At 40.6% G+C, this 14855-nt stretch overlaps 1 protein-coding gene across 4 annotated transcripts in view; it reads right to left on the bottom strand.

Moving 5' to 3' along the window:
• pot1 (protection of telomeres 1 homolog) overlaps positions 1-14855 on the bottom strand; it is a 119094-nt gene that overhangs the window by 60322 nt on the left and 43917 nt on the right. For all 4 annotated transcript variants that reach the window (XM_080438768.1, XM_080438769.1, XM_080438766.1 and 1 more), the window contains 3 exons: positions 12527-12634; positions 6566-6640; positions 4181-4307 (listed from right to left, as the gene is read on the bottom strand). In XM_080438768.1, coding sequence (XP_080294894.1) covers positions 4181-4307; positions 6566-6640; positions 12527-12634 — 310 coding nt within the window. The remainder of the gene's footprint in view (positions 1-4180; positions 4308-6565; positions 6641-12526; positions 12635-14855) is intronic.

Raw genomic sequence — 14855 nt, 5'->3', positions numbered from 1 at the left:
GTGCATGTGTTTACTTCGCAGGCTCATTTTGGCAGCCATAAGTCTCTTGAAACTCGGGGCTTTGAGAGCGCAAGGCTGTGCATTTAGCTGCCTGAAAATGGGGGATTGGATGGACTGGTGCTTATTGTTACTGCGGGTGCCTGGGGTTTCATGACTTTCATCACTCTTTATTCCTCCATAGCACTTGACTTTCATGGCTCTTTGCTCCTCTACACTCCTGTGTAATGAAGTAATTTCATAGTGGTGCTGCTAACTATACCCACAGACAGTCCATGGCTAAATGACTTCGCTAGCTTGTGTTTTTGGGGAAATGTCCAACAGCAGGTAACACAGTCTCTACAGCAGCAGGTGGGTTTGCCAGCAAAAAACTAAAACACAACATGGGGCCGTCCTTCTCAGCCCAGTGCAGTGTTTCCCAAACAATGGGTCGGGACCCATTTTGTATACCGTTTTTGATATTTTCTACACACAAAAATATGATTTGAAAAGATGTCATGTTCCAAAGAGGATTTTTTTTCCTCCCACACATCCTATATTAAAATTGGATGGGAGGGAGGGAGGGCGGGCGGACCACGTCACTCTGACTCATAACCATAGACAAACCCCATACGCCCATGTTGGCAGAACCACTGCCACATCACTCTGACTCAAACATAACCATAAACAAACCAGACACGTCCCATGTATTGTAGGCATGTCACTATGACTCAGACATAACCATAAACTGATATGTCCCATATTATAGGCATGTCACTATGACTCAGACATAACCATAAACAAACCCAATACGACGGGTAAAGCGGATACTCTAATAAAGCCCCCTAAACTATGACTCAGACATATTGGTTGTATTGGCGGTGCGACGCAGGTGTTCAGGCCTCATAGCGGCCCACACTCCGCTAACCTCGAGTAGTAAAAAAACTGCAGATAAGACTTACAACCTCAGATTTCTCTTTTGGGTTTTGAGCTAAAAGAATTTGGGAACCACTGCCCTAGTGCAGTGGTTCTCAACCTATTCAGGCCGTGACCCCCCAAAATAATCATATTTGAACTGGGGACACCCCATTTTGTTTGACTCCGTTCCACAGATAAATATTGTGAAAATAGCCGATCTGCAAGCTCACATATAAGACGCTTATATATATTGGCTATTTTTATATTTTTTGCCGCTTACATATATTATTTGACAATTTAGCCAATGTTTTATAGTATAGTTTGTTGATTACTTTTGATGCAGCAATGGTCTTTTTTTCTTTTTTTGAGGCATAAAAAAGGTCTTAAAAGTCTTAAATGTCACTTCACTGTCAATCATGTGGAGACCTCCCTGGGGCCCCGACTACAATAGCACTACAATAGAATGACAAACTGTAGAAAACTGTCTGCATCCTCTGTGATGTGTTAGCCAGTCAATCTGAAACTGCACACGGACATTGAGCACTGGCATACACAAAAGGAGTCTCTTTATGTCTCCTATCGGAACCGCTGCCAGTCATCAAATTATTGGCTTAGGAATGCTACAAAAACAAAAACAAAATCTATTAATTCAAGTTTCCATGGGGTGAGTAATCAATGGGGGAAAAAAGTCATTTTGGGGGTGAACTATCCCTTTAACCCTTGGCCAGACCAGTCCCCATGTATGTGTGAAATGGAAGTGTACCGTGAGGACCTGTATTTGATGCTTGGCTGCCCAAATGTACAGTAAAATCAGCACAATCTCCCTTACAAGAAGCTGAAGACTGTGTGTGTGTGTGTGTGTGTGTGTGTGTGTGTGTGTGTGTGTGTGTGTGTGTGTGTGTGTGTGTGTGTGTGTGTGTGAGTGTGTGTCTGTGTGGTGGAAAAAGTACCGTAAATTTCGGACTATAAGCCGCGACTTTTTTCCCATTTTTCGACCCTGCGGCTTATATAACGGTGCGGCTTATCTATGGATTTTTACAGCTAACGGCCACTAGGGGACCTCCTAAATCTATGGATTTTACACCCACGGCTTATAGTCCAGTGCGGCTTATATATGTACAAATCATTCAATTTAGCTGCTGCGGCTTATATTCAGGTGCGGCTTATAGTGCGAAAATTACGGGTACTCAATTTTGTTTACTTAAGTAAAAGTACGGAATTCAAAACTTTAGTAAAAGTACAAAAGTATTGGCATCAAAAGTAGTCATTATGCAGAATGTTTTCAAATGTATAAAAATCTTTTGAAAATAGCAGATCTACTGTACAAGCTCACAATGCGTCATATCGCGACGCATTGTGAGCTTGTAGATCTGCTATTTTCAAATGGCCGAAATATATATAGGGCTGAAGTGGTTAATGTATGTTTTGTAATAATAATCAACAAAGTAACTAGTAACTCAAGTTTTCAAATAATTGTAGTGGAGTAAAAGTACAATATTTGCCTCTGAGATGTAGTGGAGTAGAAGTAAAAGTATTGGAAATTGGAAATACTCAAGTAAAGTACAAATACCTCAAAATGTTTGTGTGTACTCTTTCTGCTGCCTTCAACACTGAACTGCATTCAGGGCATGGGGCAGCTGACATATTAATATTATATTGATATCAATTTAGGCATTTAGTAGACGCTCTCATCCAGAGAGACTTACAAGCACGAGACGGGAATAAGCAGAGTAAGCAAGAACTGTGGGTCAATAAACAAGGTAGGTAATCATATAAATAGAGAGTGCAGAGAGAACAGTGTAGTGTAGAGCCTCAAAGAAACTATAGGATGCCAGGTAAAAAAACAACCTAGCATCTGTCTAAAGCAGGGGTCGTAAGAGGTTTTTCAAGCCACGGACCCCTTGGCTGAGAGAGAGATGAAGCAGGGACCCCCCAACCAATACATATTGTAACGTTTCGCGCACCCAGCTGGAATCGAACCCCGGTAACAAGCAACGCCAAGAGAGCTAGATCGCAACAATATTGTAGTCATGTTAAATGTGTGTTTTCAGACCTTTAACCACTTAAAGTAAACCTTCAATACTTTGTAAACTTGACCGTTGGTTCTGTACTTGGTCTGCTCTTTTTTCCCCTCTACACCAAACCGCTTTGCCGAAAATAGCCGATCTACAAGCTCATAACGCCTCGCAGCGCGAGGTGTTATGAGCTTGTAGATCTGCTATTTTCAGCTAATTTTCCCCTCAGAATAGGGTGTTAAGTGGTTAGTGTAAAAACAAAAAAAGAAGTCCCTATCGCACAAAGATTTGGCGCCGGCCCCCCCTGTAGTAACTATGAGGACCCCCTAGGGGTCCCCTGGACCCCCCGTTGAAGACCCCCTGGTCTAAACAACATGCCATCTAAATGCCGTTCTTAAAGAATGTGTGGTTGAGCAAAACAAATCTAGTGACCAAGATACGGTACGTCTGCATTAGTAGCCCCGTCTTGGTCAGTCGCTGGCATCCATCGAGAGAAAAGGTGGCAAGAAGGTAAAGTGGCATGAAATTGGGAGTGAGTCTGCAGTTCTGACTGCAATATTGAGATATTAAAAAGAGAAAAAAAGAAGCGCTGCAGGGATCAGTCGGTGGCTCTAAAAGATAGGTGCACTTTGGTGATACAGGTGGGAACATATGAACAAAAATGGGTTTTCAAAGAAGTACTGCTTAACTCCCAAACGGTGTGGACTGACTGCAGACTTGCAAAGAAAATAATTCCAGGGCACTCCGTCTTTGATGAAAAAATATATAGGATTTATTTTGAGCGAGGCAACAAATTATGACCCAACGCGTATCGACCTAGAAGGTCTTCATCAGGGTCTGTCTCAATATTGAGATATGAGACAAGAGAATGTCTACAATTTGGGATATCGTAATATGGTGATATTTAATTGTTGTCTTTTCCTGGTTCTAACAACTTATCGTATGCTCTGCTCAAGCGCTTCACAAGGTAAAGCGCTGTGAGCTTGTACATCTGCTATTTGTTCTTTTTTTTTTTACATTATCATTCACAATGCAGTGTTATCTTCACTTCAATATCAATAGTATCAAGTATTTGGTCAAAAATATTGTTATATTAGATTTGTATTTATTGTAATGTGGTGAGGGGTGGGTTGTGTTCATTTCCATGTGTATGACGAGCTACTGAAGAAAAAGAAAAAACCTACACACTCATCTGCGCCAATGTAATTTAATGACAACGTTTCGAGCCAAGGCTCTTCATCGGGTCAAGCTAATGGCCAACTGTCACTGACCTGTTCCACTGGTCTTAAATGGTTGTTTGTAGAAGACCACCACAGCGTAGACGTTCACTACAGCTCCCACCGTCAGGTCAGCCAGAGACACATAGGTGTACTTGGGTTCTTTGGATGGCTTGGACACCTGGGAAAAACAAAACAAATGCATTAGCATGACAGTACACCTGCATTGAACCCTGTGATATTACTTGTATTCCTTTACAACGGTTATACCAGTGGTTCGCAAACTTTTTCCATGTGAAGGACCCCCAAAATGATACATCATTTGGCTGCAGACCCCCATCTCATATTTTGTGACAATGACCTCAGTTCACTTTAAAACATATACTATATATATATATATATTCAAAGATTTGCACAAAAATATTTTTCAAAAATAGCAGATATACAAGCTCATAGCACGGCGACTCTGGGGGAACCCGGGATCGAACTGGGAACCAATTACAGTGTATCATCACAACTGTAATTGTGATGGTTTATGTGAGAAAAAACACTGGTGGGCTGGGTTTTTGATAATTGTCCAACTAGCATTATAGATAAGTGAGGTTCTGGCCAATGGCAGAATAAGTGCCTCATAATAATCATCATAAATTGAACTGAACTGCAATATGAAAAATGCATGATCACCACTACTGTAAGTGCAAATCATTGTATGTTAATGGAAATACCCAACATACACTAAATCACATTTGTGTGTGTGTGTGTGTGTGTGTGTGTGTGTGTGTGTGTGTGTGTGTGTGTGTGTGTGTGTGTGTGTGTGTGTGTGTGTGTGTGTGTGTGTGTGTGTGTGTGTGTGTGTGTGTGTGTGTGTGTGTGTGTGTGCGTGCGTGCGTGCGTGTGTGCGTGCGTGAGTGTGCATGCAAATGACATAAAAACCCATTACATAAATGCAAATGTTCTTTAGTTTGTTGAAAAAGTTCAGAAACTTCTTGGAAATCGTTAATTTGCCACTAATGACGAGCAGAGCTGATTATGTAAGTTCTCTGGGGAACCAGGCTAAACAGATGAGGCTATGAGGCAAAATGTGCAATTCATCTATATTTCATGTCCTTCAGAGTGTGAAGAAATGTTATCCAAGTAGGACCTGGTCTTTCAATGCAGCAAAAATATGTATTAGTGCTATTAAAGTATACTGCACGGAATTCAAACGGCACTTAAGAGGCCAGGAACGCAGTAGGCTATTAGACATACGAGCAGCTGCAGTATGTCTACAGCAGTACATTTACTCAAGTCAAATATTGAGGTACTTTTACTTTACTTGAGCTTGTCAACAACAACTCAGAGGCAAATATTGCACTTTTTACTCCACTATAATTATTTGACGGGTTTAGTTACTAGTTAGTTCGCACATTTCAATTATTAATACAAAACAATCACAATGTTATACTTTGATACCGATTTACAAGCTCACAACACGTCACAACAAGAAGATCGCCTATTTTCAAATTGCTGTGAGCTTCCACATCTGCTATATTTGAAAAAGTTTGTCAAATTTAGAAACATTTTAGTTCTTTTACATTTGGTATTGTAGAGAAAGTATATTTTGATGTCCATACTTTTGTACTTTGACTCAGGTAAAAAATGTTAACAGTCCTTTTACTTGTAACAGAGTATTTCTACATTGTGGTATTGCTACTCTTACTTAATCCATTAAGACCGGGAACGCATAAGTGTCATTTTAAGGCTATTCAAAAATAGCAGATCTACAAGCTCATAGCGCGGCAGAGAGTCCCGCGCTATGAGCTTGTATATCTGCTATTTTTGGGGGAAATCTTGGGAAATGTGTGGACATTTTTTAATACATAATATATATTTTAAAGCAAATATTTTTTACTCCGATCTGCGCTTCTGGGGGGGTCCCTAGAACAACATATTTTGAGATGGGGGGTCTGCGGCCAAATACAAATAATTTCGGGGGTCCTTGTCATGGAAAAGTTGGAGCACCACTGATATAGCAACATACTGTTAGGATTTAGAAAAAAAATTTTGATATGTATTTGGCCGCGGACCCCCATCAAAATTTTTCGTTCAAGGGACCTCCATGAAGCAAAGATATGAGTTACAAATGTTCGATTTTTCAAAAATAGCAGATCTACAAGCTCATAGCTCATGAGCTTGTAAATCTGCTATTTTTGAATAGCCAAAAAAATCTTAAAAATGCCAAAGATTGCGTTCCCGGATTGAGTGGGTTAAATAAAGTAAGTCCTCCTTCAAGCGCTGAGTTTCAGCGTCATGACGGAAGGTTCCTGGTGAAAACATGACACATTGCACAAGGTCGCCTTTCGGGGAAACACGGTTGACATGAGCCATTCTGACAGGTACAAGACCACCTCTGACACTTTATTCAATGAGCCTTCTCAGGTGATGAGGCCAGTGACTGACCTCAGCCGCGTGTGAAGACCTCTTCTTGCTGTTGGCTTCTGGCGCGCTGGGACGTGGAACCGGGACACGATACACCTGGAGAATGGGAAAAGAGAGAGCGAAGAAAATACAGGTCGGGGCCATCGATCAGAATCAGCTTTATTGTCACAGGTTTAGTGGGTGAAATTGTATTTTATATGTATTAACCCTTTAAGACCTGGAACGCATCTGTGTCACTTTTTGAGTTGAGCTAAAAAGCATTATTTTACACTTTGGCTATTCAAAAATAGCAGATATACAAGCTCAGCAGGTAGATCTGCTATTTTTGAAAAATCGTGAAAATGTGTGCGAATCTTTGAATAGATATTTTCTAAAGCGAAAATTTTTAACTAAAATCTTTGCTTCTGGGGGTCCCTGGAACAACATATTTTGAGATGGGGGTTGGCGGCCAAATACATATTATTTTGGGGGTCCTTGACATGAAAAGGTTTGAGCACCACTGATATAGAAACTTGTTTTTTTCAGAAAACTGTTGGGATTTAGAAGACATTATGTAGAATCGGCTTCAAGTCTTAATTAATGGTTTAAAGAGCTGGAGAGACGCAGAGACCCCTGTTACTGAACAAACACATATAGCAATGATTTACTATCAGAATATAGTTTTAACAAGACTTTTTTATTTTAACCCAAGGCTCACACTGCCAATGACGATATTTGAGGTTTTCTGTGGTTTTACACCAGATGGCGCTGTTCGCTAACACACGAGCCAACACTTGACCCTCAGTGACGTATTGAACCAGGAAATGACGTTGCCGCAAAAAAAAGCCACATTCACTTCCAGGTTATTGGATCTGGAAAATTGTCCATTTCCTCCACTTTCTTGTGGACCATTTTAGGCTATGTAGAGCCCACAGCTAGACAACAGTGGCTCGCGATGCAATTTGTACTTCTTCTCATGGACACCACAGAGCAGTGGTGGTGCAGTACAGATACTCCTGGTCAAATTTACTCCACTACAAGTAAACGTAGCTCAGTCAAAATGTTACTCAAGTAGGAGTACAAAAGTCATTGCTTTTAAATATACTTAAGTATTCAAAAGTACATGCTTTTAAAAATACTTCAAGTACAAGTAAAAGTAGAAGTACATTTCTTAATTTTATCTGAAAATATCTGACTGCATGTCGCAAACTGAGGGACACACGAGCAAACAACACTCAATGTGACTATTATCTTGACACTGACTATATCCACACACACACACACACACACACACACACACACACACACACACACACACACACACACACACACACACACACACACACACACACACACACACACACACACACACACACACACACACACACACACACACACACACACACACACACACACACACACACACACTTTGGACAGTATTTGCATATTGTATTACCGTATATAAGTTCATGTTTGATATTGTTTTCTGCTGTATTCCTTTTTCAGTATTTACTGCACTTGATGCTTTGGCAATATTGTAACTGTTACATTCATGCCAATAAAGCGATTGAATTGAATTGACTCCTCAACATGTGATTCTAATGTGGAGTTGATTTCATGTTGTGTTTGTGATACGTTTAGATTTTTGGATAAGAAATAGGTCCCAGCCCGCCCACAAATTTATGAATACAATTACAGTCAAACAGTATGGAGTATCAGAACCCTGTTTGATGCTCATTGTCACATGACTCACGACACCGTTTCTGCCTAATTTGGTAAAAAAAGAAGAAAAACCTAATATCTGATGCAAAGTGTTGGTGAAGGGGTGTAGGGGTGGATCATGTCCTGAAGGTCAGGAGGTGACGTGACCTTGACTGCCATGTAGGTCGTCACCAGTGTTTTGAACTGGATGAAGCGTCCTTGAGCAAGGCACTGAAGCCCTAACTGCTGCAGATAAGCAGGTTTGTTAAGAGTTACAATTATACTGTGTAATTTACACATTCTATTGTAAATGCAACCCTCATTGTAAATGTAAGGATTAATCCTGTCAATCAGGGTTATTGACAGGAGAGATGATCAGAGGAGCAGAGTTTGTACCATTACGGTTGTTACATGGACAGAATAATGGATAGAGTTTCTCAGTGAAGGTGCAGCCAGTCTCCACATCATAAAAGGAGACCAGACCCTCCTCATAATCCACAAACTCTCCCACTTTCTGGAGCTCCTTTCTTACAGGGAGGAGAACATCACGGTCAGGACCAACAAGAGCCTCGTACTCATTTCCATTCCTCAACCATATAGTCCAGTAACCATCGTTGGTACTCGGATAGATGTCTCCCTTCCTGATGATGGACTCTCTGGCCACTCCTACATCCCAGGCAGTCTTCCCTCCAACCTGAACCTCATAGTAAAACCTTCCTGAGGAGAAACTTTGTTTCCCTAAGACATAGAGGTGTGTAGAGAATCTCTCTTTGTTCTCTGGGAGATTCTTCCTTACGTTTCCATCACTCACTTGTTTTCCATCCTCAGACAGGATGAGCATGCAGTGTGCTGTATCAGGGTCCAGAGTTACATCCACCTCATATTGCTGGATCCTCCTCATCTCAGCACATCTTTTCTCACACAGCTTTCTCTTATCTCTTGACTGCAGTGTCTTCTTCAGGCGTCTAGAACTTTCCCAAACGGTGACATCTCAAGTTACGATCCAGGATGGTCAGTTTTAACTTCCACTCGGTGCTCTAATGGTTTCAATAGAAAAAAGTCTGCTTAAGTATTCACTAATGTCCTCAAACTGTGTGGAATCAGCCTTTAAATCCAGCTCCTCCAATCTCGACATCATCAAATATGACGTAATTTTCCCAAAAATGGAATTCCACGTGACTGCAGACCGGCCTCAACGTACTGTGATTGGACACATCAGGTAACCATGGCAACATGGGGTTGCCATAGCTGAATCGTTAGAGAGCCCGCCTGAGAAGGTAAAGGTCCCAGGTTCGATTCCAAGCGTCAGCAATAATGCGTGAAACCGTCAAACCCGTTTCCTAGGCTTTTCACTTCCTGTGTGTGTTCCACTTCCTGTCGATTTGATCCAATGAAATCCAATGAAACTGGTCAGATGACTAATGATATCCAATTAAATCCGACAGGAAGTGGAAAACACACAGCCTAGGAAACAGGTGAATAGAGTAGTAGAAGTGGCCACGCCCAATCAGCAGCCATGATCATTAGTGAACCAGCAAATCAGTGTCAGGGACGATTCCCCACATGCAGGTGTCATTGGCCACAGCTGTCAGATATTTGTCAATCAGCAGCACAGTCTCCACCACACCAATTCTCCACCTCCCCATCTTGCAGAAACAGGAATGACATAGAATAATACGAAAGCAACACACAAATACTATTATATATCTTAAGAAATTATACTAATACAGAGTAAAATACGGCTGGCGGCCGTAGCACTCCTATACACATACTCCTATGTAACAATACAGAAACCTTGAACTAGTATGATTACTAGATTAACAAAATGTATATGTCTTTTGCATTATAAGTGTAAAAGAAGGGGGTCGAGTGCCATGCAGTAGCCATGTTCAATGCAGCTTCCTTGATCGTCATCGAAAATAGCCGATCTACAAGCTCACAACACATCACTTCTGCTACGGAATTTGAGCTTGTAAGTCAGACATTTTCAGAATGCGAAGATGTCGTACGACAAAGTATACGTCCAGCTTAACCACCCCAGAGCTGCCTTCCCCTTGGATCTGGTCTTATTTTAACAGCATTTCTCAGTAATATGGCAATGGATTAACTAAGGACCTGTGCCAGTGTCCTAACAAAGCAATGGATTAACTAAGGACCTGTGTCAGTGTCACTAACAAAGCAATGGATTAACTAAGGACCTGTGTCAGTGTCTTAACAAAGCAATGCATTAACTAAGGACCTGTGTCAGTGTCCTAACAATAGATTAACTAAGGACCTGTGTCAATGTCCTAACAAAGCAATGGATTAACTAAGGACCTGTGTCAGTGTCCTAACAAAGCAATGGATTAACTAAGAACCTGTGTCAGTGTCCTAACAATAGATTAACTAAGGACCTGTGTCAGTGTCACTAACAAAACAAGGGGGTCGACTGGAGAACTGGTGACAAATATTTCACTCAAATAACGTTATAAACAGTGTTGGCCAAGTTACTTTAAAAAAGTAACAATAGTAAAAATTTATTACATTAAAAACAGCCAACCTAAAAGTACTCAGTACTTTACAGTCTTCCTAGAAATGTACTCGGGTAAAAGTAAAATATTCGCCTTGGAAACGTACTTGAGTAAAAGTAATACGTATCAAAACAATCTAATACTCAAGTAAAGTACAGATCCTGAGAATCTATACTCAAGTACAGTACTAAAGTACATTTAAGCCCCCTTTCCAATGCAGCTTAAGCACCACACCACACCACACCACACCACACTACACCACACCACACCGCATCAAAATATCTACCGTTTCCATTACACAAAAGTACCCCCTCTCAAATCCACAGGTATGAGTAGCAGACTCCGGTCATTGACACTCATTTGTAATGTAAACATAGGTAGAGGTCATTGCTTTTTGTATAACAATGTAATGTAGGTGAGTGGCCAACTGTCCTGTATACAAATGCAAATCACCTGTGCACGTGCGGGTGAGCCATTTGGTTCGGTATGAACCAAATGGATCCTTATAACTGTGATTATAATACAATATAAATTATAATGTATAACAACTATGATAATTATAATACACTATAATGAATTATAACTGATTATAATACAATATAAATTATTATAATTTATTACAACTATGATAATTATAACACACTATAATAGATTACAACTGTGATTATAATACACTATAAATTATTATAATGTTTTACAACTATGATAATTATAACACACTAGAATAGATTTTAACCGTGATTTTAATAATCTATAAAGTATTATAATGTTTTACAACTATATCCTGTTCTAAATAAAAAGTCGGTGAGTGATCAGTCATTATGAAGTGTTTGGCCCCGCTTGGCCTAGCTCAGACCTACCCAGGACTGGGTACTTTTTAGGCACCAGTTTAGTACCACTTACACACCACTCTACCCACTTCATTGTAGTGGAAACCGAGGCACAAGTGGGCGGTGTGGTGTGGGGTAGGGTGAGGCCATGCATATGGAAAGCCGCCTTTACTCCGTTACTGTCCACCACTGCCACAGAGACACGTCTTTGTTTTCCAACGGTCGGGGGCTCCATCAGACTGAAAATAAATATTCTCTGACTGGTTGAAAGGTAAGGAAAACGAAGGTTTTCGCTGGCAATGGCCTAGGAACAATGTTTTATTTCTGGCAGCCAAAGAATTAAAGGTAGGGTAAGTAATATTTTTTATCACAATATCACGAGAAAGCTCGTCATTGGCAGTCGAAGAGTTAAGGAAGCTTAAAAGTTTTGACGTGCAAAGTCTCTTCTGAAAAGTGTTGTACGCTCTACGTGAGTCAGTTTTAACAGACAGCTAGTTTATCTAAGAGAAGAGGTGTGAACAACAGATACACAAGGTCTTTCATTCCAACACTAGCGTTTTTTTTTATACATCCAGGCTGTGATAATCTGTAGGTGTGATACATGTCATTTGTTGCTGTCCTTACTGAGGTGATAATGACAACATGATGGGGTGTTAACTGTATATCTGTCTTTAACCATGTGTAAACCCTAGCGTGGGCATCTGGCCTATCTGGGCATTGTGTCACAATAGGCAAACATTGCGAGGCGAGAGACGTGTTGTGAGCTTGCAGATCAGCTATTTTTGGCAAAAAATGGTATCTAGTGTACGTTGTTGTTCCATTGAGTGTTCGGTTTTTGTTCGTTTTTTACTGCTGATGTGAACAAAACAAAAAGTGTGTGTGTGTGTGTGTGTGTGTGTGTGTGTGTGTGTGTGTGTGTGTGTGTGTAGAGTTGTGGCATTTACATGGTTCAAGGTACTTACATAAATGCACGCATCGTCTCCTGAAAGATGCAGGTTACAGGGGTGCAGCTTGTCCTTGAGAACAGTAGGAGACTTGCCCACAGTGAAGCCAGCAACCGCCAGCACATCCTGTAGTAACACACACACACACACACACACACACATTTAACAAGATATTTGAAAGAATGTTAAAGACTGGGTGCCGTAATTTTCAGTGATTTTTCCCCCCCTAAAACATAATCATCAGGTATTATGGTTATACTAGGATGAAGATTTTTTTCAAAAAAGTGTACAGAAACTTTTAATGTGGACACGCCTCCAGTTCATTAAGTATACCTGGTTCTCACCTTAGCACCTCCTCCACCACCTTAGCACCACCCACCTGTCCTAGTCCCTCCTCCTCCTCATGCCCACACCTGTTGTGTTATGTTAATGAGGGGGAGGGTATCTTTTTACTGTGTCATTAAAGTGCTGTTTTTCTATTGGCATGTTTGACCCTCAAGGTTTCAGCCTCCAGGTAGAAACTCAAAATAGTCAAAGAAGACCTAAAACACCACCAGGGGGCTTAATGAAGTTCTATCAACCTCATAGACACATGAAAAACAGAAAAGGTGCAAAACCATGGCACCACCTCTTTAAAATATAGCTCATGTACATGCTCACAAAGTGTTGGGGATTTTTGAAAAGCCTAAAAATAAAATAAGAAAAAAATAAGTAGTAACTCTGAGGACCCCCTAGGGGTCCCGTACCCCCTGTGGAAAAGCCCTGGTTTAATAAACTTGTTTCTTATTTTGCTAAGGACCCCCTGGAACCCCCTCAAGGAGACCCCTTTGAGAACCATGTGTGCATAACACCACAACACAAAAACTAATCTGAGATGGCATAAAAAAAATAAAAGAAGAAAGCAACAAGAATAAAATAGAGAGGCGAAACACGACGACAACATGTCCGGGAGGGAACAGATTGAAGGAGCAGATGTTGCAGAGCCTGTAAGATGTTAACCCTTTAAGACCGGGAACGCATCCGTTTGCATTTTCAGATTTCTTTGGCTATTCAAAAATAGCAGATATACAAGCTCATAGCGCGGCACCGAGTTCCGCGCAATGAGCTAGCTTGTAGATCTGCTATTTTTGAAAATCGTGAAAATGTGTGCAAATCTTTGAATGTATATATATTTTTTAAAGCGAACATTTTAAACTCAAATCTTTGCTTCTGGGGGGTCCCTGGAACAACATATTTTGAGATGGGGGTCCGCGGCCAAATACATGTAATTTTGGGGGTCCTCGACATGAAAAAAGTTTGAGAACCAGTGATATTATAGCAACATACGTTTTTTCAAAAAACAAATGTCTTGTAAAGGATTTACAAGACATTTGTAGAATCCCTCAGAAGCAAAGAATTGAGTTAAAAATGTTCGCTTTAAAAAAATATACATTCAAAGATTTGTACACATTTTCAAGATTAAAAACAAATTGCAGATCTACTCGCTATTTTTGAGTAGCCAAAGAAATAAAAAAATGACACAGATGCCTTCCCGGTCTTAATGCCTTAAGCAAAGACTATTATAACAAACAAGCAATGATGATAAGCCAGCTTGAAAATAAAATGTGTTCCGCTTGTGTTCGGATCACATGACGTGTGTGACTGCCCCCAAGATGGTTCTAAAGCAGCGCCGTCTGCCACAACTCTCCGAGCTGACAAAAGGAAGATGGGCGATTGTCAGAGTAATCATGTTACGGAGCCTTGCTTTCTGACAGCTCCTGTGTAATCTATAGCCGAGCGCGATAAGCAAATCCTCTCTGCATTGGCGTAGTGCTTTAGACCCAGCTGATTCACATCAAGGACGGATTGGGAGGGAAACCACAATAAAACAGACATATACATATGCATGTACAACGGTTTGTTTGCGTGGGGCACTGCGGGAAAGCACTTGTATGGAACAAAAAAGCTGGGGACAGAATCATTCCTATACAAATGCTGTTTAAATAATCCACATACGTTATCAAGTAGTCTGCTAAAAGTGTTCATTTTGGGTCTTTTTTGGCAGCATGGGTACATACAAGGGTCTTGTCTGTCTGTCTGTCTGATAATCTCGCAAGCTGCTGGACCAATTAGCGCCAAACATCTTGTGCACACTGCCAGTAAGCCACAGAAGATTCCTTTACCTATCATACTTTATTTCTTTACCTATGATATTTTATTTCTTTACCTATGATATTTTATTTCTTTACCTATGATACTTTATTTCTTTACCTATGATACTTTAGTTCTTAGGATACTTTGTTTCTTTACCTATGATACCTGCTTAACGGTAAGTGGTGCTGCGTGGGACAATGAGATGCGGTGAAAC

The sequence above is a fragment of the Gymnoscopelus braueri genome (assembly GCF_963280865.1).
Source record: "Gymnoscopelus braueri genome assembly, chromosome: 9".
Taxonomy (NCBI): Eukaryota; Metazoa; Chordata; class Actinopteri; order Myctophiformes; family Myctophidae; genus Gymnoscopelus; species Gymnoscopelus braueri.
This window is presented reverse-complemented; position numbering and strand designations above follow the sequence as displayed.